At 50.7% G+C, this 27,538-nt stretch overlaps 1 protein-coding gene across 1 annotated transcript in view; it reads right to left on the bottom strand.

Annotated features, from left to right (window-relative positions):
• The window catches only part of plxna1b (plexin A1b), a 183,512-nt gene that overhangs the window by 10,878 nt on the left and 145,096 nt on the right, over positions 1-27,538 (bottom strand). Inside the window, exons 13-23 of the mRNA XM_076014237.1 lie at positions 27,006-27,157; positions 23,155-23,278; positions 22,865-23,001; positions 19,162-19,329; positions 16,514-16,607; positions 15,362-15,598; positions 13,160-13,303; positions 11,239-11,473; positions 8,208-8,350; positions 6,591-6,847; positions 2,571-2,637 (exon numbers count right to left, since the gene is read on the bottom strand). Coding sequence (XP_075870352.1) covers positions 2,571-2,637; positions 6,591-6,847; positions 8,208-8,350; positions 11,239-11,473; positions 13,160-13,303; positions 15,362-15,598; positions 16,514-16,607; positions 19,162-19,329; positions 22,865-23,001; positions 23,155-23,278; positions 27,006-27,157 — 1,758 coding nt within the window. The remainder of the gene's footprint in view (positions 1-2,570; positions 2,638-6,590; positions 6,848-8,207; positions 8,351-11,238; positions 11,474-13,159; positions 13,304-15,361; positions 15,599-16,513; positions 16,608-19,161; positions 19,330-22,864; positions 23,002-23,154; positions 23,279-27,005; positions 27,158-27,538) is intronic.

Raw genomic sequence — 27,538 nt, 5'->3', positions numbered from 1 at the left:
CAGTGGCAGGAAGCAGAAATGTTGACACGAGGGGAAGCTGGAGCAGCAGCAGGTGTTTTTTGTTGTTGTTTTGATTTAAAAAAAAAAAAAAAAAAAAGGTCTTGAAAGCTGTGTTAACATCGCCTGCTAAAAAACGACAAAACTCATCCATTGCTGCAGTGGAGTCACATGACGCGCTGCGGTTTGGCTCCCAGCCCAGCAGGGGGTGCTGGCGATGCCATTTGTTGCATCTGCTCAACAGGCAGCTTGACGCGCAAAAAAAAAACGACATTCAAACGAGAATTTTTTTTCTTCCGAGTTCGGGAGGATCCCAGTGGTCGTCTTCTCTCAGGGACCTGAGATGCTGCCGGTCGCTCGGTTCTCCGGGTCGGTCAGTCCGATCGGCTGCTGGTTCCTCTGAAAGGACGAGCAGCCGCTCAGGATCAGGCCCCTCAGGGCTGCTGTTCACTGCTGCACCGACTGATCCTCTCCTGGCTAGAGGTCCGAGATCATCATCATCATCATCATCATCATCATCATCATCATCATCATCATCATCATCATCATCATCATCATCGTCATCGTCGTCTTTGGGTGACGAGCAGGAAAGCGTGCATCTGAGAAGATGTTTCATCATCCTGCCGCTGGTGCATCTTCAGACACCAGCGGCAGGATCCACGGCTCCGCCTCTTCAAAGAACATGGAGATCCATTTCAAAGTGTTGAACCGGGTCCAGCTCTTCCAGCTGGCTCGTTGCATCACATTCTGGTTCTCAGAAACAGATCTGCAGAAAACAGCGTGTTTAGCCCTCTGTTTGCAGGCTTCCTGCTAAAACAGAGACTTCTAAAAAAAAAAAAAAAAAAATCTCTTGTATGTTTGCACGCAGACGAATATTTGTGAAATATAAAGATATTTTTCCCCCTTGTGGAGGCCTGCGAGGCATAAATCTATGCACTTTAAATCGCTAATAAACGCGTATTCCTCATCAGAAACGCGTTGCTGCGAGTTCCAGTGCGAGAGACGTCAGACAAATCAGCCGTTATTGAATACATATGTTGCTATTTTGTATTTTATTTGCTCTGTGTGGAACATATTGTCGCCCATCTGCTGTAACTTTAGTGTCGGCAGAGGCTTTGAGAGGGGAAGTAGAAGTGCGCGTCAGAACAAACAAAAAAAACAGCTGGCTGCAATGAAAGAAACTTGAGGTTGGGTTTAATTCTATATCCATGCGGGAGAGCGGCCCAGGGGGCGCTGTGACATCACTTCCAGTTTTGGCCGTGGCCTCCACGGCTCTCCTTGGAGTCTCTCGATGGAAAGCTGCCGTCACACTGAACTTCAGCTGGACTTGAACTAGAAAGCAGCGGGAAGACGGCGTCTTTGAGCAGCTCTACCCGTGTAGAACAGCTCCAGGACAGTCCGGTTCGCCTGAGGACGGGTCAACTCTGAGAATCAAGCAGCGGATTAAAGGTTTTTCCCCCTCTTTTCTCGCTCCCTCTCTTTTTTTTATGCCTTTGCTGGGTAAAAGCTTTATCTATTTCCTCCTTTGAGCAGCTCCTTGACCTTTAGCCGTCTGTCTTCACACCTGGCTGAACCTCCAGATTGTTCCCGGGTCTCTTCCCTCACAGACAGACAGACAGACAGACAGACAGACAGAGCGCTGCTAAAAATCACAGAGGTCAGACAGAAAACCTCGCCGTCTGAAGCCTCAGCGGCTGCCGTCACGACTTCCAGTTCGACACTTTGTGTTTTCCAAAGCTTTTTCTTGGTCCGTCCTGCATCCAAACTGCAGTCCTGCTCTTCACGTCTTCACGTCTCAAGTTTTCACAGCTTCTCCTCTGAGTCTGAACCTTCATCGTCGACCGCCGTCTCCAGAGCCAAAACACACAAGGTGCACTCCCAACACACACACACACACACACACACAGATGCTAACTCCAACCTCCAGGGCTTTGGCTCCTTCTACAGAATTCCTGTCCTGGCCCACAGCAAAAAATGATTAGCAGCAGCAGTGATGTTGGAATGTAGTGAGAGAGAGAGAGAGAGAGAGGGAGAGAGGGAGAGTTTTTTCTTTTTCTCTTTGAGCGCAGTTTATACTTCAACAATTCTTTCTGATTGCATATCAGAGAAAGCACAAAGGACATTGCAAAGAGAACACACACACAGACAGACAGAGAAATGAGAGCGAGTGTAAGATCCAGCGCTCTGAAGGGGGATTCAAACACACGCACGCACGCACACACACACACACTCACACACACTCGGCTGGCTGTGAAAGAATCCAGTCAGCCAGGTTACAGCGGCAGAAATGGGAAGGACAGACGGACGGACTGACGGACGGACTGACGGACGGACGGACAGAGGCGAGCGGCGGCGTGTGAACGGAGCTTCACACCTGCTCGCTCACTCCTCAGTCAGGAGAGAATTTAGCACATGAAAGGCAGCAGTGGACGACTGGGCTGCCTCGGCCTTATCTGGTGCTGCAGCTGGGACTGTGTGTGTGTGTGTGTGAGTGTGTAAACAGCACAGGTGTTCAGTGTGGCCTCGGACACGTTCCCATCCAACCCCATCGAGAGTCCAACGGACAAACTTACCTTGAGGAACTTGTAGAGCAGGAAGGTGAACCAGTTGGTGAGCATCTTCTCAGCCACAGACTCAGTCCTGGCAGGGGTGAGTGAGAGAGAGAGAGAGAGAGAGAGAGAGAGAGAGAGAGAGAGAGAACAAACATCAGAGAGGTCGACAGCAGGTGGAGAGAGGAGCTGAATGCAGGTCAAAGGTTTGGAGGTCATCTTCCAAACTCCGACCTGCTCCTCTTGAGATAAACCACTGTTGTGGTTTCATTTGTGTTGTGCTAAATCTCACCTCCTGGGCCTTTAATATTACACTCAATAACCCCATTTGACACAAAAGCTTTTTTTTTTTTTAATATATGTATACCTTCGCTAATAACCTGCGCAGTAGTTTTATCTACACAGCAGCCACCGACTTTGACGTGATTTGCTAACGGCAGCAGATTGCAGGAAGAGGAAAAAACAGAAGAAGAGTTAATTGGCTGATATCAGTCAATCACCAGTACATGAGTGGAACTACTTCCTGATCACGACCGTCATCCCTTCTGAGTCACAGCCCCTCTTCCTCCTCCCCTCCCTCTCTCCCATCCCTCCATCCCTGCGTGAAGACAATTTCTCTCAGCCAAGCACAAACCCCCCACTTCTCTCACTTTCACTGCCTCAAACCAAAACAAACTCCCGTGTCCCCCCCGCCCCTCCGACACACACACACACGCGCCCCCTCCCTCACCCCACCCAAGCAAACCGACTCGTCTTCATTAAAGGAAAAAAATATACAGCAATTAGCATAATTTGCTAACTTCTCCCGCGCAAGTGCACGGTCTCCAGCAAACACGTGCGAACAACTGGCGAGTGAACAATGAAAAAACAAAACAAAAAAAAAAACAGACCAATTAAGGGGCCCTTGTAATTACAGGTTTATTGTGTCTAATTTGTTAAACAGCTGAAAGGGAGAGCGGCGCTGACGGCGGCGAGGAGCGATTATTATTCCTGCTTCTCCGTGTCTCGTTGCCGCTGTCCCTCCACTCACCTCCTCAGCATCGCTCACGTTCCCATTAAAAAGAAAAAAATGAACAAAAATAAAAGGAAGCCGGGCCTCATTATTCGACTTCCTGTTTTCCCTGGATATCAAAGAAAAGCCGAGTCTTCCGCTGCGCTAGTAAGTGGGCCACACTCGCTGACTGGCTTCTAGTAAATAGGCGTCATTTTGTCATTTGGCGGGAAGCAAACAAGCTAAGAAGAACAGATGATGGTGGAGGAGGGATGGGGGGCAACTTTGTCTTGTCAACTTTGCTCAGAGTCCCCCCCCCCCCCTGTTTCTGCTTTAAGGGTGGAGGGAAAGAGGGAAAGTAGGCCAACACGCCTGTGAAACCAGCAGAGTCTTCCTTCCTTCTCCCCCTATAGCGGCGGGCGAGATGTGAACTCCTACGCTCCCCCCCCCCCCCCCCCCCCCCCGCCTCACTGCTGTTTGATGTACGTGGAGCAGCCCCTTTATTTCATGGCTGTCAGCGGAATGCGGTGGCTGAGAGATGGAGGCGACGGGAGGCTGAGGGGCAGCAGCAGGAGGACGGAGGGAGGAGCCAAACACACCTGGTGAGCGACTCGCGGCAACCACACATGAGCAGGGCTTCATGTTGGACAACACCCCCCCCCCCCTGCACCACACTGACTGTGGGGAGCCTGAGCAGCTCCTTCAGCAGCTCCTTCAGCAGCTCTAGACTGCTGCTCCATCAGTGCAGGACGCAGAGCTGCCGCAGCTCATTGCTCCCTGCGACCATCAGGCTGCACAACTGCACTCCATAAATTCACCTTGTCAACCACTTGACATATCAGAAACGTGTAATAAAACACTTATTTATATCACGCATCATGTGGACAAAGTGTTCATTACATCTAAATGTCTTGTTTTGATCATTTTTCCTTCTCTTTGCACTACTTTTTGTTGGGTGGAGACGTCACAGTGTCAAAACCGACTGACTCACATTATGTGCAAAGTTACACAAAACTACTTAAAAAAAAAAACACTTTAAAGAGCTAAATCACACGTAGGGAAATTCCCTTTGCTACCATCAGGTGGCAGCAGCAACAGACGTCTGAGGCCCGAGAGGCAGAACAGTGATACAACAAATATCCAAAGCAGGAAAAACATTCCCTCAACAAGGTGAGAGCCCGTGTGTCCCTGTGTGATTAGAGGGGTCAGCGTGACAGCTCGTCAGGGTGCCGCCAACTCTCTGGCCTGAAGGGGGCGTTGTTTGTAATGATGGAGTCGACCTGAACTCGCAATAAAAATAAATGAATAAATAAAACACACCAACACTCCTGGACTTGTGACTAAAATAGTGGAAAAAGTCTCTGTATTGCAAGACAAACACACACACACACACACACACACACACACACACACACAGCGTGAGGCATGTATAATAATGGGCCGGCTTATTAACGGCGGCTCCTGAGGCTACAGTAGTTAGCAGGGACGGCGTGTTGTGACCGAGCGCCCCGAGAGAGGATTGGAAAGGCTTCACACAGGCGCACTCGCTGAGAGTCATTTATTTGATTAGATTTTTAATTAAATATCTCTCGGAGGAGCAGGAGGAGAGAGTGAGAGAGAGTGAGGGGGGAAAAAAACATAAATTTTCCATTTTTTTTTCTAACTTTTTTTAATCATTTAATGTCTAATTCCAATTTATTTGGAGGCCGTTGCTGTCGCCTCGTCTCCCCTCCAACACCAGGAGTCCCGGCCGCTTCCACTCTCTGCTCCACCACTCACCACACTGCACCTTCCCTCCATCCTTGCATCCATCCGTCCACCAGTTTGGCTCCAGTCCAAGTCTTTCTATAGCCTCCCAGCCCTCCGCTGTCAATCACTCTCTCTTCTCACCACCTCCATCTGCTCACATTCTCCTTCGCTCTCCTCCCATTCTCTCCCATTCCACCTTGTAAATCCTCCTCCATTCCCCCGAACATCCCTCATATTTCTCCTTCCTTCCCCTCCTCCCGCTCTCATCCCTCCCTACGCGTGTGTGTGTGTGTGTGTGTGTGTGTGTGTGTGTGTGTGTGTGTGAGCGTGTGTGGGTTCTCTCAGGGTTGTAATCCTCTCTGACAGGGACAGGGTTGAGAGATGGAGACGCTAAAAGCTGCAGCTTCCCACCTCCTCACCCCCCCCGTGCCCCCCCGTGCCCCCCCTTCCCCTCTACCGCTGTTGGGAGTCACATCATCATCGCACATCACCTAATTTTTTACCTTTTTACAAAGTACTTCTAAATATTTCCATTGTTCTCTCCACTCTGCGTCTTTGTTCAAAGCTCCCTGTATTACACCCATATTGAAGTCACATGACTATCACTGTTGTGCCTGAGCATGACAGCACACCCAGGCAGTGTTGTCACGAACATGGCAGAGGTATCGTGACCTATGTGACATCACAAAGGGCTGATTGTCCAGAACCGTGCATGTGGTGGAGATGCAGAGATTTCCAACAGTTGAGCTTCTATGAGAAGCATCGACCAGCGCAGCTCATCGCTCACCTCAGCAGAGTGTTCGCTGCGTCAGAGTTTATTCTGCAAAACACGGTCAGTTAATGCAGCACTGGCAGCGTCAGCTTTGACGTGATTGAGCACTTTTTAAATAAAAGCTGACTGATTGATTGATTTTATGCTAAACAGAGTTGCTGTTTTTGTAGATTTTTGCAGTTCCACAAATTCTCCAAGACGATATTCTTCCAAAATTGCAATGAAAACTGCAAATTTCCCCACCGTGGGTTCCTCAAAAGGCCTTCATGTAAACTCACCAAGACTCTGAAATGATTATTGTTGGGGACGTGTATTGGTGAATTTTACATCTATTGAATGTGTTTTTCTGACAAAATGATGCAAGAAGAAAATATGTTTTTGGGCCGTCTCTCCTTCCTGAGACCCTAGTGGCCGAGGTGTGGATGTGCGGCGGCTGGTGCCTCCACTCAAGGACCATAAACAAAGGGCCGCGACCTCGACCCCGACTTGAACCCTCGGCAGGTGTGTGTGAGGTGCGTCTCCTCTGGCCTACCTCCGCAGCAGCAGCTTGGGGTGGTTCTTGCTCTCCAGGTTCTTGTCGATGAGGTCGGACAGCAGCTGCTTGAGGACGCCCGTGGCGTACTCCATCTCGCCCTGCAGCGCCGTCATGATGAGCGAGGCCACGTTGCCGCGGTCGCGCATGGAGAAGGAGCGCTGCGCCTCCAGCGTGCGGATGAAGGTCAGCAGGAAGTGCTTCTTGGTCAGCAGCTGGCCGAACAGCGTCAGGGACTTCTCCACGTTGGCTGGGACCTGCGGTGGAGGTGGTGGGAGGAGGGGGTGGAGGGGTGAGGTGGTGGTGGTGGAGGGGCAGGGAAGTTTGGAGCAGAGGGAGGCGGAGTCAAATAATTGAAAACAAAAGTTGGAGCATGGAAGGAAGAGTTGGTTATGAATTGCAGGTGTGGTATGGATGCATGAGAGTGAATGGCAGGAGTGTTGGATAAGAGGTGCTTTCATTAAAGAGCCGCCTTGTGTTTCCACACAGACAGAGAGAGCCACAACACAACTCCCCCCCCCCCCTCTCTCTCTCTCCGCTCTCGGTAGTTTTAATTCATCTTTTTGTGGCCAAAAGAAAGAAAAACTCGTCCTCAGATATTGAGCGTAGGGGGCAAAGGTCACTTTGCTTTGTGCATAAATTAGGTTTAATAGTTTAACTGCACCTGCGGGGTCACAGGCAGCCGACTTCCTCTGTGCATCTTCAGCTGTCAGACGCACTGACTAGAGAAGCTGAAAGAGGAAGACGTGCGGCTTTGTTTTTTTTTTTTAACTACGTACACCCATATCTCTCTCTCTCTCTCTCTCTCCCTCCCTCCCTCCCTCCCTCTCCAGGTGCGGGTTTGCGAGTGCGAGTGCGAGCTTCATGCTGTAATAAGAAATTGATCTGCCTGCTGGAGCGCCGCCGTGGCCTGTGATTGCCTTCACCATACAAATGAAAATCCAATGTCACGCTACACCATCCCTTTGGAAATACAGGTGATGGCGCCGCCCGATAGGCAACGTCCCGCCGCCGCCACCTTACACGTGCGTCAGCAGAGCTACACAGCTTCTCCACGTGGGCCTTCATGTTGCACTCTGATATACAGGAGCTACAGCGGCAGAGCTGCAGGGCTGCAGGGCTGCAGGGCTGCAGGGCTTTGTGGGATGGAGCACAGGATGTCTTTTTGCAGAGCGAGTTTCAATCAGAATGGAAGAAAATCTGAACAGATGTCACTCTGGGACTTCAGACACATCCAGCCAACATGTTTAGTTGTGTGCATTATTCGTTGTTTTTCCTTAATTTATTTGTATTTGAGGCTCAGCAGCCTAATCACTCACACACTTCAGTTCAGCAGCTGTGAATTAAGTGACAATATTTCTTCTAGTTGCGTAATCCTAAACCGATCAGAACATTCGTCTATTGGCAAAATATTCTCAAGTCTTTCTTCACAAAGAGACTTTTACCCCCTGCGTTAATAACACTGCCACCTTAAAAGCCAATTCAACAGGCACATGGTAACAGCAATACACCATACAAGAGCGGCTTGTGTGTGTGTGTGTGTGAGTGTGTGCGCGTGTGTGTGTGTGTGTGTGTGTGTACGCGTGTGTGTGCACGGCGCTCTCTACTGACCCGTACCTCCATCTCCTTGAGCACAGGGTGGTCCTCAATGCCGGGGAAGAGGACCCTCATGGCGTAGGTGCGGTAGTCCAGGAAGGGGATTCCTGCTCCGTCCAGCTCCTGCGTCAGCTCGTGGATGTCCGTCTGCAGCTCGGCGAAGGCTGCCGACCAGGACCACAAACAGGGGTTCAAACAAAAGAAGCGAAAAACAACCCAGAAACCCTTTTGAGGTAAGACTGGAGGACTGAAGACCTACTGAGGGCTTCAAGACACAATGTTTGACTTTTAATCGCTCTTTTGTCTTGACACTTAACGCAGGAAATGACAAACACGACCTTCGCATTAAAGCAGGTTTAAAGTGAGGACTCAGCCCGCCGAGCTGAGCTCCTCCTTCAGACGACGCAGGGCTCGGAACAGCAAACGCCGAGGGAGGTGGAGAAGGTGAGTGGAAATGCCAGCTAATGCGGAACAGGGCGGTTGAAAAGCAACAACAGGAGTGTGAGTGTGCACCGTGGTGGTGCACCGTGGTGCAGGACCAGGGGAAAGACGAGTGAAGCCGAGGAGAAAGGCGGAGGAGTGCGGAGGTGTAGCGCCGTGCAACCTGTCGGAGCTCAGAGGGGAGGAGAAGACGGACGGGAGGAGCGAGTGTGACTGCAGGGGGAGTTCTGGAGGGAGCGCACGCACACGCACACGCACACACACACACACACACACACACACACACACACACACACACACACACACACACACACACAGTAGTACAGGATGTGTGTGTTGGCCCACAGCTCAACACTGAACCAGAGCCCAGATGATTTAGGTGAATACAGGAATTGCATGTTTTTCCACATTTTTCCACATCTAACCGTGTGTGTGTGTGTGTGTGTGTGTGTGTGTGTGTGTGCACCTATAAACTCCAGCAGGTTTATATGCAGCCAATCATTCTGCTTTTCTTTATCGATTCTGCTCCATAAACATAAAAGTCTTATTAGGAGGAATTACAAAGCAGTGCGGTTCCACTGACTTCACTGCATGTGTGTGTGTGTGTGTGTGTGTGTGTGTGTGTGTGTGTGTGTGTGTGCTCGCCTCGCAGCGTGACCCAGACTGCACCATGGTGCGACCTGAACACGGGCTAACAGATGGCAGGCGTCACCCCGTCCCTCTCCTGCTATCTCTGCTTTGACTCCCTGCAGACGAGCTGGAGGTCGCCGCCTCCTTCGCCTTCAGTCTTTGTTGAGCAGCTTCTAAACGCCTCCAAACATCTCGCCACCTTTTTATCTCCTGCCTCGCCTCGCCTCGCCTCGCCTCGCCTGGGTCTACTCTGGGTGTTTACGCCCCGGCTGAGACATCCTGTTTATGGCTTTCCTCAGCGAGCTTCCGCCGGCTGCACATGTGCTTCTTATCACCTCGTATTGTTGCCGATGTTTTTTTTTTTTTACTTCTACTCCACATTGTTCTGCGTCTTTGGGTTTTCGCGTCTATCGCGACTATTTATACTGCTTTCCTCCCATCTGGTGATGGGAGGGATTTAAAAAGGAGAACCATGACGGTAAAGTTCACATTTTTTATGATCACTTTGTTCTTCTTTGGCACAAGAAATCGCACTGCAGGGTCTTTATGTTGTTGAACTCGCCAAGAATGGACTCTTCTAATTTTGATAGGAATAAAGACTTCAATTGTGAAAATAAAGACAGTCTCATTCTAAAGAGGCGCCTTCACACACCTCAGTCAGTCAGTATCAGTTATCACAGCGCTGCTGATGCTTCCTCCCTCCCGCCGCTCTTAACATTCTCTCTCTCGCTCTTCCTCCCCGCGATAATTTAACCATCCATCTCCACCATCTACTCCCCTCCCTCTACCTTTTCACAAGTTGTCCGCCTTATTTATCTCCCCCGCTCCCTCCCTCCCTCCCTCCTTCTCCTCCATCCATCCTGTTGTCGTTTTCCAGACAGTGGTGACAGCAGGGGACAGACAGGGTCAGGACACCTGGACTCGGCGTCACCACGGCCCAGCCAATCACTGCCTGACCTGCTGGTGGAGCTCTGTGTGTGTGTTTGTGTGTGTGTGTGTGTGTGTTGCTAGGGGACAAGGAGCAGGGCATGGGGACCCCGTGCCAGTAGTTTGAAGCTCAGTCCATGATACTGCTGGAATCCAGAGCTCTGATTGGCCGCCTGGTTCTCAGGTAGTGAGATTTCAGGTGGAGTTTTGGGGGAAACTTTCCCTGCAACGAGTGAGGCCATCTCCAAAAACAAATGAGTGGCAGCCATCAGGATTCTGCTTCTCCTTTCTCCTGTTGCCGCTGGCTGCGTTTCCATTACATCTAGAGCTGTGCAAAACCTAAATATTGTAATAAAAAACTGTCATGGAACCACAGTTAGTGTCTCCCCCCTTCCTCCTCCCCTCCTCTCCCTCCCCCCCTCCTGCCCCCCCCTCCCTCAGACAGCAGCAGCAGCAGCAGCAGCAGCAGCAGCAGCAGCAGCGTCATTGGATCCACTCTCTGCTGCCAAATGAAAACATGCTAATGCAGTGATGTGTGGGTCTCTCCAGCCAAGCACCGCCCTCCTCACTGACCCTCCCGCCCCTCCCCCCTCCGTGCCCTCTTATCTATCTCGCCTCCTCCCCTCCTCTCGTTCGACCCTCCCGCCCGCCGTGGCGGTGACGCTGCTAAGCGAGAGCGGCCAGGCGGCTCTCTGCTGAAGTGGAGAGCCAACATCTGGTGGCTGGCTCACATCAAAGTAGTCCTCTGGAAGCACACCAACACCCACACACTCGTGCACACACACACACACACACACACACACTGCTGCCACCTAACAGCAGGGGGAAGTTGGCAGCGGGCGGGAGGAACGGAGAGCAAAGGAGAAGTCGGAGGGGAAAATGGATGGAACTATTAGAAGGGAGATGTGCGGCTCTGCAGCGACGCTCCGGGAAGCAGGAGGAGGCTTGGCAGGAAGTTAGTCGGGGACGTGGGAGTTGTTAGAGGGAAGGGATGGAAACAAAAGGAAGTTCTCTCAGAGGGCTTCGTCACACTTGGTCTCTCCGGGCAGCTCACCTTCCTTGCACTCCAGCGCCACCCGCGACTCCAGGTTGTCCATCTGCAGCTGCAGTCGCTTGAGGGTGCGGTCGGCGTCGCGCGACTTCCTCTTGTAGGCGATGAGCACGGCGATGATGACCAGCAGCAGCAGGCCGCCGCCCCCTCCGATGCCGATGATGGCGGGCAGGGTGAGCAGGCTGTCCGAGTAGATCTGCAGGGTCCCCGGCGAGTACTCGAACCCTCCGACACGGACCTGGGGGGTTAAAAGTTATGCAACATAACAATAAGAGTCTGCAGCCTGAGAAAAGTCCATCTTGAACTTCTTTCACTTGCTCCACTGTGTCCAGAGAGTGCGTGCAAAAAGGCACCGGTCAACTCTTTGTGACATCACAAAGGGTTGACCCCCCCCCTCTACACCCGTCAGACATGCAACTCTTGAGTGTCTGGCCTGTTTTTGTCCCGTCTAATCGTGCAAAAGAAAATCCTGACAGCATCAGCATTAGCATGAAGCTCAAAAGGATCTTTTCTCTGTGGGAGGCTGCAAACAAAGTGCTAAATATGCTGTTTTCTCAGGACACTGGAATGCAGAATTTCAAAAGAATAAGAACCATTAAAGGCCGCTGCTCCGACTCCAAAACACCCCACAACCTTTCATGTCTGGGTTGGGGGAGGCAACATCTGTGGCCCGGGGCCGTCTGTCTGTGGAACCGGTGTAGCGCATGAGAGTGTACGACTTTCAAACCACATCGTATCTACGCAGTTCTGGCACCAAGAACACGTGAAGTTTAAGAAAAAAAAAACAGCAAACACACTGGGATGCGTGTCCTCCTCCCAACTGGCGCTCGTTCTGCCGCCGGCTTACGTCTGTGAAATGGCAAAATGAGCGGATGGATTGAAACCGACGCAGAACCCTCACGCCTGCGAGCCGTTTTCTTTGGTCTCCACTGACGATCAATACTCCTTAAATCCCGAGGAGAACGGCAGCCAAAACCAGGCCGATCAAAAAAGCCTCCGAGACGCAAATACAGTCGCCAAAAAACACCGGCGGCGGCATAGTGAGAGGCGGTGAGTCGGTGTGTGTGTGTGTGGGGGGGGGGGGGGAGAGGGGGGGGGAGGGAGGGGGGAGGGGCTGCACGAGCGGGGGAAGGAGAAATCTGCCGTAATTGAAGAGATTTCGGGGGTCTGAAGGGTTTTGGAGAAAGAAGAGGGTGGGTGAATGAAAAGACAGGAAGTGGATTGACAAGAAGACGGTGGGTGAGAAGCAGAGAGGGGTAGGAAGAGGGGGAGGAGGAGGAGGAGGAGACAGGATGTAGAGGAAATATGGCAAAGAAAGAAATATGGGAGCCAGATGCTCCAGACGGGGCAAAGAAAAAATCTGGGGAAGGGATTGAAACAAAGCGACAGATCGTTTCCTTAATAGTCGTGTTTAGGCCTCTTTTGAAGTCAGATAAGTGTTTGCAGAAAAAATACCATTGACAGCACAACAAGGCAATGATCCGGTATGCCAGACCAATAGGGGGCGATGAACAACAAAAACAACACGTCAAACACCACAGAGAAACTCACCCTAAGTTCTAGTTGCAGTTAGCCGACTAAGGTCCAGCCACTGCACAGGCCAGTAATTCAATAAATAATATTTTTTTTATGGGTCGGCACGCTCTTTCTGTGTGTGCAAGCGAAGGACAGTAACGAGTGCAAAAATACCGCACATGCAGGCTCGGCTCAGCGGGGCTAATGTCTGCTGCTGGACTGCGTCCCAGAAGGCAGGTGAAGTGGACGAGCGGCCCGACAGTCGCACCTGCCGACAGTTTAGAGCCGCCAGTCCGGCACCGCGGGAGGAAGCTGGACCGAGGCCACGCACGCACGGGGGAGAACATGAAGAACCTGGCCCCGGCCGGGAATCCAACCCACAACCGAGCAGGCGAAAAGTTTGACTCACGGTGACTTTGTGCTCTCCGGTCAGGTTGGGCCACTCGCACAGCAGCTGGCTCTCCGACAGGGTGAGGACGCAGGGCGTCTCCCCGATCAGCACCGTGTAGTTCAGCTTGGCGTTTCCTGGGGCCGAAGGGATCAGGTTGCGGCCCTGCAAAAACACACACACACACACACACACACACACAGAGTCAGTCCCTGCCAGGAGGTCACGGGGGTCACCTGCTGTAATAATCACAGGGTGTTAATGCAAACCGCTCGACTCCGACTGCGACTCCGCGGCCCCTCGTGAGTAATGCACGCTTGTGATTGGCCGGTGGCTGTCTCCACCGTCGAGTGTCCGAGCTGCTTAGCAGCTCAGGTAACTATAGCAACAGAACCCCCGTTTGATGTTGCCAGATAAAAAAAAAATAAAAAAAAAAACTAAAAGATATCTCTCGGGAGAAGCTGAGCGAACCTTCACTGAAAGTGTCTGGAGGAAAATACAGATTTGGATTTCGACACTTGCAGCCGTGGAATTTAATATGCTTACTTTTCCAGCTTTTCTAACAAGTTGCTCTGCGACTGTTTCTAAGCTGCCTGAAATTAAACTTTGAGTAAATTTAGCCCGTCAGCAGTGAAGCAGTTTGGATCCACAACCGGCGGCTAACGACTGGCACAGATAATAATAATAACACTAAAAGAGGTTCTTCCTGCGACGGTGCTCGCCTTCCCTGCTACCTCCACCTCATCCCCACTCGCTGTGTTTTGCAGAATTAATTGCGCGATAACCTCTGCGATTATTTAATCGGATGCCATTTCTGCCTCCTCGTCCTTTAAGTCTTCTCTTCCCTCCCTCCTTCCCTCCCTCCTTCCCTCCCTCCACCTGGAGCGTGGCACCGCAATCACAGCCTTTCATGGCGGAAATATATTTACAGTTCCTGGGGGGAGGAGGAGGGGGAGGGAAGAGATTCTCCTCCTTCTTCTTCATTTCTAAAAACTCCATCCTGATTGGGCGGGAGGGCTGCAGTGGAGGTTTTCCCTTTCCATGAAATTGCGCGATAATTTCCTCTCATTTCCGCTCCGGGGCTTTGAAGTTCAAGGCGAGAGGTGAAATGACAAAGGACAGCGGCGTCGGTGGGAGGGGGAGGGGCCAGCTTCCCAACCCCTCCCCCTCCCTCCGCCCCCCTGGATTCCCAAAGTGTCCTGCCTCTGTAGCTGCGAGTAAATAAAGCGCTGACGGCTCCTTCAGAAGGTTGGTGATAGGAATCGGAACAGGTGGCGCCGCGCCGCTGCCTCCACTTTATAAACATGACTTTCCTTTTGCGGCTGATTTTAAAGGCGACGCAGGTTAAAAGTGACTTTCTTCCCCCCCACCACCCCCTCCCCTTAAAGGTCTCCTAACCCCACTGGAGGCAGCTGGCCAAGGAATTAGATTTTTTTTCCCTTCTTTTCCCCCAAGGTTGAGGCACATCTGAAAGGTGTCGGAGAAGAAACGGCTCAAAGGAGGAAGAGGAAGGACGGAGCCGAGCGTCTGTGCAGGAGCTGTCAGCCGCTTATCACTGTGTGCTGGATTGTAGCTGGAGGTCGCAGAGGTACTTTTCAAAACAGCCATTTGTGACATTTTTTCTTTCTTTCTTCATGTTGCAGACCAGCTTGACTGCTTTCTTTTATTTTCCTGCTGCCGGTCTTCTCCAACTGCCGGGAGACGCTTTTATTTGCAGGAAAAGGCTTTCAAGTGAAGTGAAATTGCAGTTATGGCTACCCAGTGCGCTCACACGCACACAAATATTATTCTTTGGGGGCTAATATGGTGCTTTTCACAAGTACCCATGTATGGCGTTTCCGTGGCTAATGGACATTGCTGTAGGTGAGCAGCAGGGACGCAAAGAGATGCAGAAGGTGGTGGAGAAAGAAGACAAGGTCCTGCATGCTTTAAAAAAAAATATAATGAAAAAAAAAATGTCAAAAAATGTAATTAAAGAAATAAAAAGGTGAGTAAACTTTGTGCAAGTGGGATCAGTTCCGAGTGTTGCACTACTCAGCAGAATTTAATCAGGAAATGCATCCAATCAAAGTGGCTCATTTACGTGAGCTGAATTCTTTCAGACTGCGACGGTGGAATTTTGTCTTCCTGTTACCGTACTGAAAAGGAAAGGTCATATAAGAAGGAAGGAACACACGGAGGGACGGACCAGTTGACGGTTGCAAAGCATCAGCAGATGTTTACCTTGAGGATGAGCGGCGAGCTGGGCTTCAGCTCCAGGAGGCCCGAGGGGCTGAGCGGCTCGAAGACGGGGTCCGGGTGGTAGCTGAAGGTCTCGTTCACCACCAGCACCGAGCGCACGTCGTCCATGACGAAGCCGATCTCGTCGGGGCCGCTGCCCGCCTCCGAGAAGGTCTTCTCGGAGGCGGCCACAGAGGGCGCCAGACACACCATCACCGTGTTGTTGAGCACCGTGCAGTTCTGCCAAGTAGAGGGACGGCGAGAGCGTCAGCGGAGAAGAGAAGATACAACTTTCTACCTTGTTGGTGAATAAATCAATAAATGAATGAATAAAAGTCACGTTGCCTCGTCAAGAACTTGAACCATATCGTTTGATCGGATATGAAACAGGACAATTTGAATTGAGTGACTGACGTAACAAGCTCATTGGTTTCATCGTTTCAATAAGCTGATAATGACCGGACATATACACAGAGGCAGGAGAGGTCAGTTAATGACACACACACACACACACACACACACACACACACACACACACACACACACACACACACACACACACACACACACACACACACACACACACACACACACACAAGGCGTCTCCCAGTCGCACTTCAACACGACTCGCAGCGGGATGCGCAGTGGGTGAGACGCAGCAGGAAAACTGTGTTTCCAGGTCGATAGAGGAGAACCAGAACTGTATGGGGGGGAAACATTGACTGCAGAGGGGAAGACAAAGGAGGAGGTGGGGGCTGGGGGTGGGGGTTGGGGGGTTACTTTGGGCTTTGTAAAGCGGCGGGAAAGGTTAGCAGAGCCCCGTGGAGCCAGGTGAGGAGAGGGTGGGGGGGAGGGAGGGAGGAAGGGATTTGCCGGAGCCACTTTATTGCTGGTTGACATTTCAAAGGTTAAACTGCTAAAAGGAAATTCAACATCAAAAACAAACAGAAAATGGGCCCTTGGCTGCTTGACCGACGGGGTCAGGCGTGTGTGTGTGTGTGTGTGTGTGTGTGTGTGTGTGTGTGTGTGTGTGAGAGACAGACGCACACCTGTGTGTCTATATTGGTCTCGCTCGGCCTCGCTTGCCAAGTCCCGTCACGGCTTCTCTTGTTTTGTCAATAAAGCTCTGTGTGCAGGTGTCTGGGGGGCTCTTACGTTCTCAGACTTGGCCGCTCCGTACTTGGCTCTCATCTTGGGCTCCTTGATGGTGGCCAGGTTGGTTCCAGTGATGGTCAGCAAAGTTCCTCCGCTGGGAGAGAGAGAACGTGAAGCGTGAGGATGAACAGATCGGGACAAACGCGGGTTCACAACTTCAACGATTCAACGTGCGAGCGTCCAACAGGAACGTTGCAGATTTTTGAGAGCGCACACGGTGGCCGACGCCGATGAGAGCAGATAAATGTTAATAAACGTGTTCTGTGTCAGCGCACGAGGGCCCTTCGGCCCGTGTTTCACCATTAGCGCCGCCGCCGCCTACCGGTAATGACAGCGACGCTGCAGCCCTCGCACCGGTGTTAAAAGCTTCGGCTCTGCTCGGCGACGCTGCTCAGCCAGAGGGAAATATAATGAGTTTGTCTGGACGCCGTGTTTTTTTTTTTTCTTCCCCCTCTCGCTGTCGGCGACACCGACATGTTCCGCGACCTTTTCACCCGCGACCGAGCCGCGTCCGCGCTGCGACGCCGGGCCGAGCCGAGACGTGGGCAGCGTGGGCGCAGCCTTCACCCGACGCCAGTCGTTCTGACAGCGGCTAAATAAGTCAACAGCCAACCTGAGGAGAGCGTTGGGCTGAAGCCTGGTGCCGCAGTGAGTCACCGCCAGGGGGGAAGGAAACAACAACAACATCAAACACACCTCGTCCTAAAGGAAGAAGAAGAAAAAAAAAAGCCTTTGTTCCGTTACGGCCCACACGGGCAGCAGAGGAGCGGCTGTTCTAATCGCAGCAGCCCTGGAGAGAAGCTGCAGCGACCGTCTGGATGACTCTTGTTGTTGTTGTTGTTGTTATTGTCTGGGACTCCTTAATGTATAAAAAGCACACAGCTCCATGTTTCAGTAGGCCGGCTGTGTTTTGAAGATGATGAAGTGTCCTGGAGGTGAGCCAAGGGACTCTCGGGCTGTAAACCTTCCGCACGACAGCCACCTTTAAAACTCCAATTTTATTTTTGCCCTCCATTTCTCCTAAAACCTCAAAGGTCTCGTATTGGAGCCATTTTCACACTTTTGTTTCACACGCTGGCCCTCCAGCGGAGCGGCGTCAGGAGATTAACTGTGCCTAAAACTCCCAGAAAACAGAAGATTTAGCCCTCTGTTTACAGCTTCCTGCTAAAAGCGATGTTCAGTAGGAGACGAAGGTGACAAGACGGACGCGAGAGGATAAAAGTGGAAGCAGCACCTGGCTGGGGGTGGACTTGTGGTTCCCCTACTGTCCAAAAGATTCACTTGAAATGAAAAGACTTTTTCGCATTTACACGTCACGTGGTCACGTGACCAGTTCACTTCAAGTGTAAATGGTGCGATATGTATGGAGAAGGAATATTTTTTTTTACAAGTAATCAACAAGAAAAATAGAACAACCCTTCTTGACAGCAAACTCAACGACTTATTGCAAATCGCAATTGTACTTTGTCAAAACTTTGGAAATGTCGCCTTTATTTTGCGAAAAAACTGTCCTGGAAAAGCATCTGGAGTCGAACATCGAGCACAAACCAAGGGCTGAACCAAGCGGTGCTGTTAGGAAACAGGACTTCCTGTTCACGATGGCTCTGTTGTTAAGGGAGACTTTGTCTCCCTGCAGAGTTTTATTACAAGGCTCCAATTTTCACCACAAACCTCCTGCAGTGATGGAAAAGTCTGTCTCTGTTCAAGGGGTTCGCCAGCAATTCTATTGCTTCAAAACTTTCTACGTGTGTTTTCTTGTCGTTGCTTGGCTATTTTGGGCCTTGCAGTCAGTTGTGTTGTTGAAGATACATAAAGCCAAGAAGTAACGCAGGAGCCCCGTTTCCTGGAACTGCACACTTAAAATAAATGAGGCAATCAACAGTGCGGACTGAGCCGCCGCTTCTGCCGTCGACGTCTTTGAACCGCGGTGCCGAAGAGTTTTTAGGTCAAGCTCGGCGCCCGTTATCACGTAGAAGCTGCGGGGGGGGGGGGTTTCCTCTTCGCCTTGTTTAATTTCTCTGCGTGTTTGCGAGGCCACGTGGCCTCGTCAAGTCGACTGGTATCTGCTTAAAGGCGAATCTCTCCGCCGCTCGCTCGCAATGATTCACGTTAGAACCGTAAAGACAAACAGCATGAATAATTCCTCTTTGGAGAAGACGAGACGAGGCTGTGAAAGGAAGCGGGGCGTTTGTTCTGCGCTCGGTGTGCCGGCGGGCCGAGCCGCCGGAGCAGCGCACTCATCGCCTCTTGCCGCTCCGCAGCCGCTCGCCGCCGCCGCTCGGGCCGCCGCGCTCCTTATTAAGGAGGCGCCTCGCGTTCACGGCGCCGGGGATTAATTATGTATCGATGCATTTGTATCTCCACCGCAGATGTGCATCAAGCAGAATCGCTGATCAAACAGCGCGCTGATGTAAATTACAGATAATGAGATAATCGCATGACACGTAAAGGCGAGACTCGGAATTCAGGAGGCGTGAAACAATAACGGCAACGGCGGCCAGATTTTAAACGCTGCTTTAAACTACACGTGATTTGTTGTAACGGCTTGTGCAATATTTGAAATAAGTGAATAATTTAGAGGCTTTTCCTTTCCCCATCTCGCTCTCAGGATGCCGAGAGAAAAGTAGAAATACGTGGGGTTCGCTCACCTGGCGATGCTCCAGTCGGGCTCGATCTTCAGGATGGTGGGATCGTCCGTGTAGTTGAACTTGACCTCCGGGTTCCTCAGCTCGGCAGAGTTGATGTCCACCATGACGGGGGTGGTGGTGGGAAGTTGTCCCGCCGGGGTCACGCACACTATCTCTTTGCTGCTGCGCCTGCAGGGGGACGAGGAGGAGGAGGAGGAGGAGGACGAGGAGGACGAGGAGAAGGAGGAGGAGGAGAGTGGACGTTAAGACACAGTGGTTGAAGCTGAGCAGGAGCATCTAACAACGTGTGCAGAAGGAAAAACTTCATGTCCCGTTAAATGTAGTGAAGAAACCGCTGATCAGCTGCCACAGAAACACAGACACAGAGTGCACGAGGCCAAAATCTTCATCAGCCAGAGTCACGGCGCTGCACTTCAAAGCTTTCTCTGTGTCCCAGTCTGTCTGTCTGTCTGTCTGTCTGTCTGTCTGTCTGTCTGCCTGCTCGTCCGTCTGTCTGTCTGTCTGCCGTCCTGCTCTCTCTGGGTGACGGATGCAAAGTGGCAGCTCGGGCTGCTGGTGTCTCTGTGTGATGTAACTGGCTGCAGCGCCGACCAGCAGCCAGCTGCGACCTGCTGGGAGACTTTGTCCCGCTGCCAGAGACTCGGTGCTGCACTCCAGAGACTTCTCACACTGACCTCCAACCCCCACCTCCAAGAAAAACAAAAAACAAAAAATATTCTGTCCATGTATAAACCCTCAGCATATTGCCGATAGAGCTCGCAGGTGTCCAGCAAGTGCGGCACACCTGCAAATTTGCATTTAAATGCGGCGGCTTGCAGGGGGATTAGCATTGTCTGAGGATGTGTTTTATGTCACTTGTCATCTGGTGACGTCCTGGGAGCACCAGCGTGTGTGTGCGTGTGTGTGCGTGCGCGCAGGCATGATGGCGAGTGTCACAGTGCGAGTAGAACAAGTTGATCCGCACGCAAATCCCTCCCATCCTCGTCTGTTCGTCCTGACAGGGGAAAAAAGCAGCAGAAAAAAGAGGAGGATGACGGTGAAGGCGGAACCTTTTCCATTGGCTCGTCCGCTGCAGCTCGTGGTGGTGGTGAGGGTGGTGGTGAGGGTCTGTTTATTTTTTTATTTATTGGGAAGGGGTGGAGGCGAACTGCTATAATAAAACCCAAAAAGCAAATAAGTGAGAAAGCAGAGAAGCAGGTGGGTTTCGCTGCTCTCTCCTCCAGACTGGGGAGGATGAAAACCAGAACAAAAGACGACGACAGAGGAGGAGGAGGAGGAGGAGGAGGAATCTTCCACATTCCACCAGTGCTGCGTTTCCATGGCGACCGCTTTCACAACACCGTCACCTTGGAGGGCGCCCGCTCCGACGCGCACACATTTTCTGACAAGGTTGCGGCCGCACAAAAGGAAATCGAGAAAGCCGAGAGATGAGGAGGGATGTCGGTGGGGGGTGGGGGGGAATCAAGGAGCAGAAGGGAGGGAAGAAGAAGAAGGAGAAGAAGAAGAGGGAAGGACGGGTTCCCAGAGGGAGATAAGAGGACGAGCGACTCGGGGTAAATAGGCTTTGATTAAAGCAGACGCTCGGCTGAATACAAAGACACATTAAAGAGATGGACTCAACCAGTTCATTACTTTGGCCATAAAGGTTATTGCTGCTCAATGAGTGAAAGGCCAAGTCTATTACGCTCACCTTTCTCGGGATGTGCCGCAGAGCTTTAAATTGGCCTTTTTACTTTCTCTTTTGATATGATTAAAAAAAAAGAGAAGAAAAAAAGGGAAAAAGAAAAAGACTTGATAGGTGAAAGCTTATTAGCCCAGGCCGTAACTTGTTGCCCGGCAGAACGGAACCGCTATAATGGAAAAAGTACCACTGTCGGAGGAAATTGCCTCGAAATGAGAAACAAACCAGTTTAAGAGGAGAGAGACACAGAGAGAGAGGGGGGGGGGGGATGAAGAGAGAGAGATGGAGAGAGAGAGAGAGAGAGAGAGATGGAGAGAGAGAGAGAGCGAGGGAGGTTATGAATTGGAAGGCAAATAAGAGCAGCTGATTCCCACACAGGAGCTTCTCTTAGTCCGTCTCCTTTCTCATCTCTGCACCATCTGCCAGATATCGTACACGAGAGGAATTAGCCGAGCGCAGTTTGCTGTCACCTCGCCAAAGAAAAAAAAAAAAAAGACTCTCTCTCTCACACACACACACACACAGAGAAAAAAACAAAAACAAAACAGGGCGGCTGAAGGAAACAATGGAAATTTTTGGCTGAGGGACTTCGAGTTGCATCAAGTTGAATCTTTGCCTCTTTTTTTTTTTTTTTTTTCAAACTCTGGCAGGATCTGCTGCTGCCGGTGCCAACAGAAGATAACAGTGGCAGAACACTCCCGAAAACCTTTAAAACACACACACGCACACACACAGGCACACAGGCACACACACACACACACACACACACACACACACACACACACACACGCAGGCACACAGGCACACACACACACACTACGTGTCACATCACAAACACAGGCTCCAGACGGGAGAAATGTGAGTTAGCAATCACCAGCAACACTATATCATTTCAGCTGAATTACAGTCATACAGTCTGGGATCTCCCTGAGAGAGGGGTGGAGAGAGGGGGGAAAGAGGGGGGGGGGGGAGAGAGAGAGAGGGGTGAGATAGAAAGAGAGAGAGACAGACGGGCGCTGCACTGTCATTCTCACGATTGCCGTGAATTACAGCCACGCAGGACGTCGTCCTTTGCCCCGCAAAAAAAAAGAAAAAAAGAAAGATACTTTTTGTTTCATTTTTCAGGAAAAATAAAATCGCAACATGAAGTAACAAGGTTATACAAAGATGACAATAAAGCTGCATCAGGACGGCCAAAGCCTTGAAAGTCCCGTGGGAAACTTGTTCAAGGTGAGTGTAATAAACTCGCCAACTATCATTTATTCTCCATAAAATCTTTTCGTGTGCATAAATGACAGTGATAATTTGGAGAGTTTTATTGAAACAGCAAAATTGGTCGAAAAATCCTTTAATTTCAATCAAATGTGGGCTGCTGGCTTGAGGTCGTTTTTGTAAAAACTGTCAATTTTGAAGCGACGCCTAAAAAAACAAAACAAATCACAGTGTCTCAATCTGGACACAACCCAAAACAGGACCTTCACTTCACAGATTCATGAGTGGAATCATTCAGTCGATTAGCGCCATCCATTACCGACTTTTGGAGCTTAAAGGACGCTAATGCCTAGACCAGGAGTGGGCAAACTATGGCACGGGGGCCATATGCGGCCGTTAAGCTTTTTAACTTAATCCAACCCGCCGAAATTGAAGAGACGATATTAATAGTCAGTTAGTGATAAAATAGCTGCATTTCATCCATTCTTTCAGTGTTTGAAGAGCAATTTCAAAAAAGAGCAAAACACCGCAGGGCTTCAAAGACACTGATTCTGTTGTAACTTTGCTTTTGCTCATTTTTTTTAGTTTTTCATGTTTTCTACTCATCCCATGATATACTTCTTTCTCCTACGAGGAGGCTCACCAAACCACTCCATCCATCTGCTGCTGCTCCAGCTCACTCCAACCTCACTCTAAATGTAGGTCCCCCTGTGGCCCACCCCTTGCTCTACAACTCCCTGTCACACCATGACGACAGTCAAAAGACAACTGAGACTGGGGCTCCGTGGCCTCGCCGGTCGCTCAACTTGCCTTTCGAAGCGGCAGGGGTGCAGCCCGATCTTCACCACCACGGCGCTGCCGGCGTTGAGGTGGCTGCCTTCGATGGTGATCCTGGTTCCTCCAGACAGCGGGCCCGTGGACGGACGCACGTGGGTGAAGTAGGGAGACTGCAGAGGGAAGAAGAACGTGGAGGAGGAAGAGAGGAAAGATCGATCAGACACACAGTGCTGAAAGCAGCCAGCAAAGAGACAGTGTCCCACACACACACACACACGCACGCACGCACACGCACACACACACAAACAGGCGCACACACTCACCACAAAGGTGAAGGCCTTGCTGGACACGGCCTTGTAGTCGGGGTGGATGCAGTCCCGCACGCACACCTCCACCTGCGCCTCCTGCACCCTGTAGCCTGTGGCGTCGTTCAGCTGGCACACAATCCTGCAGAAGAAGAAGAAGAAGAAGGAAAGTGCAACAAATTCAAAAGAAGTTCCGCCACCAAGCTGCAAACTGAGTCTTCTGCTAGTTTTCTTCAAAGTGATCAGCTAGCTTTTAGGCATGGATCGACTGCTGCCGTCGGCCACAGAGGAAACACCACAGAGGAAGACGAGGACAAGGAGGCGACCACGAGGCTGAGCTGGTGCTAAAGAGATTAGCAGCGATGCTGCAGTAGCCGCAGTTTTATCCCAGCTGGATGGTGCTTCCACGGTAAAATATGAACGCAGAAAGATGCAAAATCACTAATTCGGCTTTAGAAAAATATTATTAGTGGCGTCTACTGTCGGAATCTCCACCGACAAGCTGTTGCCAGCCAGCTCATCTGGCGTGCAGGGTTCTGATTGGTCTTTGCATGCAACAGCAGGAGGGTTCATACCGTCATCATCATCATCATCATCATCATCATCATCATCTTCCTACAGGCATATTTTTCTTTCTTTCCTTCCAAAGTTTTCTATGGACTCCTGTCCATGGCCAAAGGGATAAAACATCACTCCACGGATCGTCTCAGGTGACACCGCCATCGTCAACGCTACCAAACAGAGGCAACAGACAAAGCCGAAAAAGCGACAGAGACGTTTTTCACCCCTCTTCTAAAGGTATTTAATATTCCAGCCTGAATCCCAACCACAACAGACTGAATGTTCTATTAGCAGGATTATGCAGCGCTAAAAACAGGTCCGCCGTGCGAGTATGTGTGTGTGTGTGTGTGTGTGTGTGTGTGTGAAGTCTGACAGTTGGCCCGAGGAGCCGGCTGGCCAAATGAAAATCCACTGGAGAAATGATTGAGGGGGGCGGGGGGGGGGATGACACGCGCGCACGCACACTAACTTCATGTTTCACCCGCTGGAGACACACTTGACTGTTAATTAGCCCGAGCAGGCGAATGAGACGGAGAGGGAGGGCGAGAGTGCAGAGAGAAGAGAGAGAGAGAGAGAGAGAGAGAGAGAGAGAGAGAGAGAGGGAGGGAGAGGGAGGCTGATTAATTGAACGCGCTCATATCCTACTCCTCCTTCAGCCTCCCTCGCTCCTTGCCCACAGCAGTTATTAACTCTTGCAGGTAGCAGGACCGTCTGCGGCTCTGCACAACGAATCCTTCCAATGGTTCTCTCTCTCTCTCTCTCTCTCTCTCTCTCTCTCTCTCTCTCCCTCTCTCTCTCTCTCTCTCTCTCTCTCTCTCTCTCTCTCTCCCTCTCTCTCTCTCTCTCCCTCTCTCTCTGTCTCTCTCTCTCTCTCTGTCTCTCTCTCTCTCTCTCTCTCTCTCTCTCTCTCTCTCTCTCTCTCTCTCTCTCTCTCTCTCGTCGTTTGTTCCTGGTTCTGAAGCTGCAGCGGCGACGCGCTGGGCAGCCCGACTGGCAGCGTGACTCAGCAGTCGAGAGCAGGGCGGGGCCACATTACGGCGCTATCAAATCCTGCTGCTAAAAGCCCGGCTTTATAAATATACTCCTCCCACTGAGATGACTAAAAAAAAAAGAAAAAAAAAAAGGATCAAAGATACGCCAAAGTTTATATCTTTACGAGTAATGAGGGCAGAGGGCAGGATGGATGGAGGGGTTCTCTTTTTTTCCCTCTGCTTTGCTCGCAGCAATAATTTACTTTCCTAAACGCGGAATCCAAATCCATCTGCTAAATATTTAACGTCTGAGGAGGCTGAGGAGCCCGTGAATGCTGGGAAGAGGAGGAGGAGAAGGAGAAGGAGAAGAAGAAGATCCTGCAACAACACATCTGCGTTCTCCCTACACTTTACCCCCTCTCTCTCTCTCTCTCCCCCTCTCTCCACCAGGTGACCTTTGACCCTCACCTCCCCCTCCGTTCCATGACCCCGTGCCGTCTCTACTGTGCTGCGGCTCAGACGGGGTCAGCGGCCCGACGAGGGAAACCAAGTCACTAATGGAGCCTTATGGCCGACATCACTTTCAATTAGCATGACAGCCTCGGCGCCGGCCACGCCCCTGCCCCTCCTCCTCACCCCTCGGGCGCCATGGCAACAGCGTTACTCCTGTGTTACGGAGCCGACGGGGTTAAATGTCGACAACTTTGTGGCGTTTTGTCAGATAAAAACGAGGTTGTGTTGAGAAAAAGTTTGAACCGCTTGATGTTTCTGTGTAGCTGCACAGTCAAATCTTGGGAGAGAAGAAGAAGAAGAAGAAGAAGAAGAAGAAAAAGAAAAAGAAAAAAAAACATGTTCTCTGCAAATGCAACAACAGCTATAAAATATAAATCAAGGCAGAAATGTCACTGCCGCATTTTCTGAAACCCATTTTTGGGGACACCTGTCATCGGCGGCGAGATGAGCGCAGCATTCTGTTGTTGCCACTGTCAAATCATCAAAGTCACTTTTTCTCTCCCTCTCTCGTTTCCCTTCTTTAGCGAAAGGGGGCAGAGAGGAAAAATAAATCTGCAGGGACTCTGCAGCAAAATGGAGCGTTTGTGTTTAAATGACAGCTAGGAGTAAAGAAAAAAAGAAGGGAGGGGTTGAGCATGAGCGAGCGAGAGAGGGAGAGCGAGAGAGAGAGAGAGAGAGAGAGAGAATTGAGGACACTTCCAGCTGTGACAGACAATTCCCCCCCCCCCCCTCCTCCGCTAAATTGTATCTCCTCTGCTGCTGGATGGCGCTCAACACGAAATTAAAAGTGTGACTCATCACACAATTTCCCCGAAGGCTCCCGATCTGAAATCTAATTAAGGATCCGATGATATCCCCTTGCAAAGGCACCGACTGAAATTACCCACATGTTTACAGTTAAGGAGGAAAAAAAGAAAGAAAGTTTTTTTTTGAAAAAAAAAAAAAAAAAAAAAGGAATCAAGGGAGATGTTAGAGCGCCCAGTGAATCAAAGTGTTGTTGTTGTCGTTGTTGTTGTGAGGATGCCGGTGGTTCAAACTGTAGCTTTCACAGGACGCGGAAAACAAAGTGGAAAACATCATGAAACAGTGGAGGGAACAAGCAGAGGTCAAAGGTCAGGTATTATGCAGAATTCACTGTGGCGTCTCCGTCAGTAAACTTTCTTCCTCTGTTGCCGTCACCTCTCAGGTCAACAGCAGAGATCTATAGAGGTTCCTGGGGTTTCGTTAAGGTTTTTCTGACACGAGCAGAATGTGGAACCTTTAGGAATCAGAACTACTGCTTCAGAAGAAAACTGCTTTTTTTTTTTAGGGGCGGGGCATCATAATGATCTTTCACAGTGATTTGACTTTGATTGCTGATTGATTGATGTTATTGTGTTGCTTATTGTGGACCATCTGACACCAGTCGGACTTCTGGGGTTTTGCTTCAAACTACCGAGCAGTTTTTGTGACTGGGGAAACGTAAAAACTCATCCGAAAGTTTTGCAGCTTGTTTTATATGTCAACATACAGTACCTCTGGCCTCTGATTGGCTGCAGCTCTATTCAACTGTGTCCAGATGCTGTTGGGTATTTTTTACTGAGTGTTTCAGCAATATGTGCAACCTCAGACAAGTGGACAAAGACTGCAGACGGCAAAAGTGTGAGGAACCTAACTTTAGTTTTTTTTTTAAATTCTGCAGAAGTGCAGTGTTCACGGCTGGGATGGTGAACTGGGGCCTACGAGTGTCTACGAAGACCTACATCGGTCAATGAGGGTCTACGTGTGTCTACGAGGGTCTACTAAGGTCTGCGACACTGGAGAGGAGTTGCAGGGTGCACGTACTGCTCGGCGCTGATGTACTGGTCCTCCTGAGGCTGGCACGTCACTTTGCCGATGCGGACTCCGTTCTGGATGTCTCTGAACTGCAGGCCCAGGTTCTCGCCAGTGATGGTCAGCATGGTCCCCCCCTGCCTGGGTCCCGTCTCTGGAAACAACTGGAGGCGGGAGGAGAAGGACAGAAAAATGAGGTTGGAACAGGTGTCAGCCAGAACCCGATCATCGATTTATTGGCCAAAGCAGCGGCAGTTCATCATATGGAATATAATGCGTGTCACAAGAAGGACGGTTTACCCAAGTCATTATGGTCAACCGGCCCCTCCCCGCCTGGAAGAATCACACACTTGCTACCTCATTACCGGCGATGAAAAATGACCTCCGATCCATTAACTCATCCTCAAACTCAGTCAAACATCCACAACCTGCCAAGCGGCGCCACTTAACCCGGAGCCGCCCATAAGGCCCTCGCTTACATCTCTCATTTAACCTCGCCGTGATTAATCTACTGAACACAATTACCGCTCACACTGACCTCTAAC

This window comes from Nelusetta ayraudi, unplaced genomic scaffold (assembly GCF_046127955.1).
Source record: "Nelusetta ayraudi isolate G7.1 ecotype Tasmania unplaced genomic scaffold, CSIRO-AGI_Nayr_v1 ptg000168l, whole genome shotgun sequence".
In the NCBI taxonomy this organism is placed as follows: Eukaryota; Metazoa; Chordata; class Actinopteri; order Tetraodontiformes; family Monacanthidae; genus Nelusetta; species Nelusetta ayraudi.
This window is presented reverse-complemented; position numbering and strand designations above follow the sequence as displayed.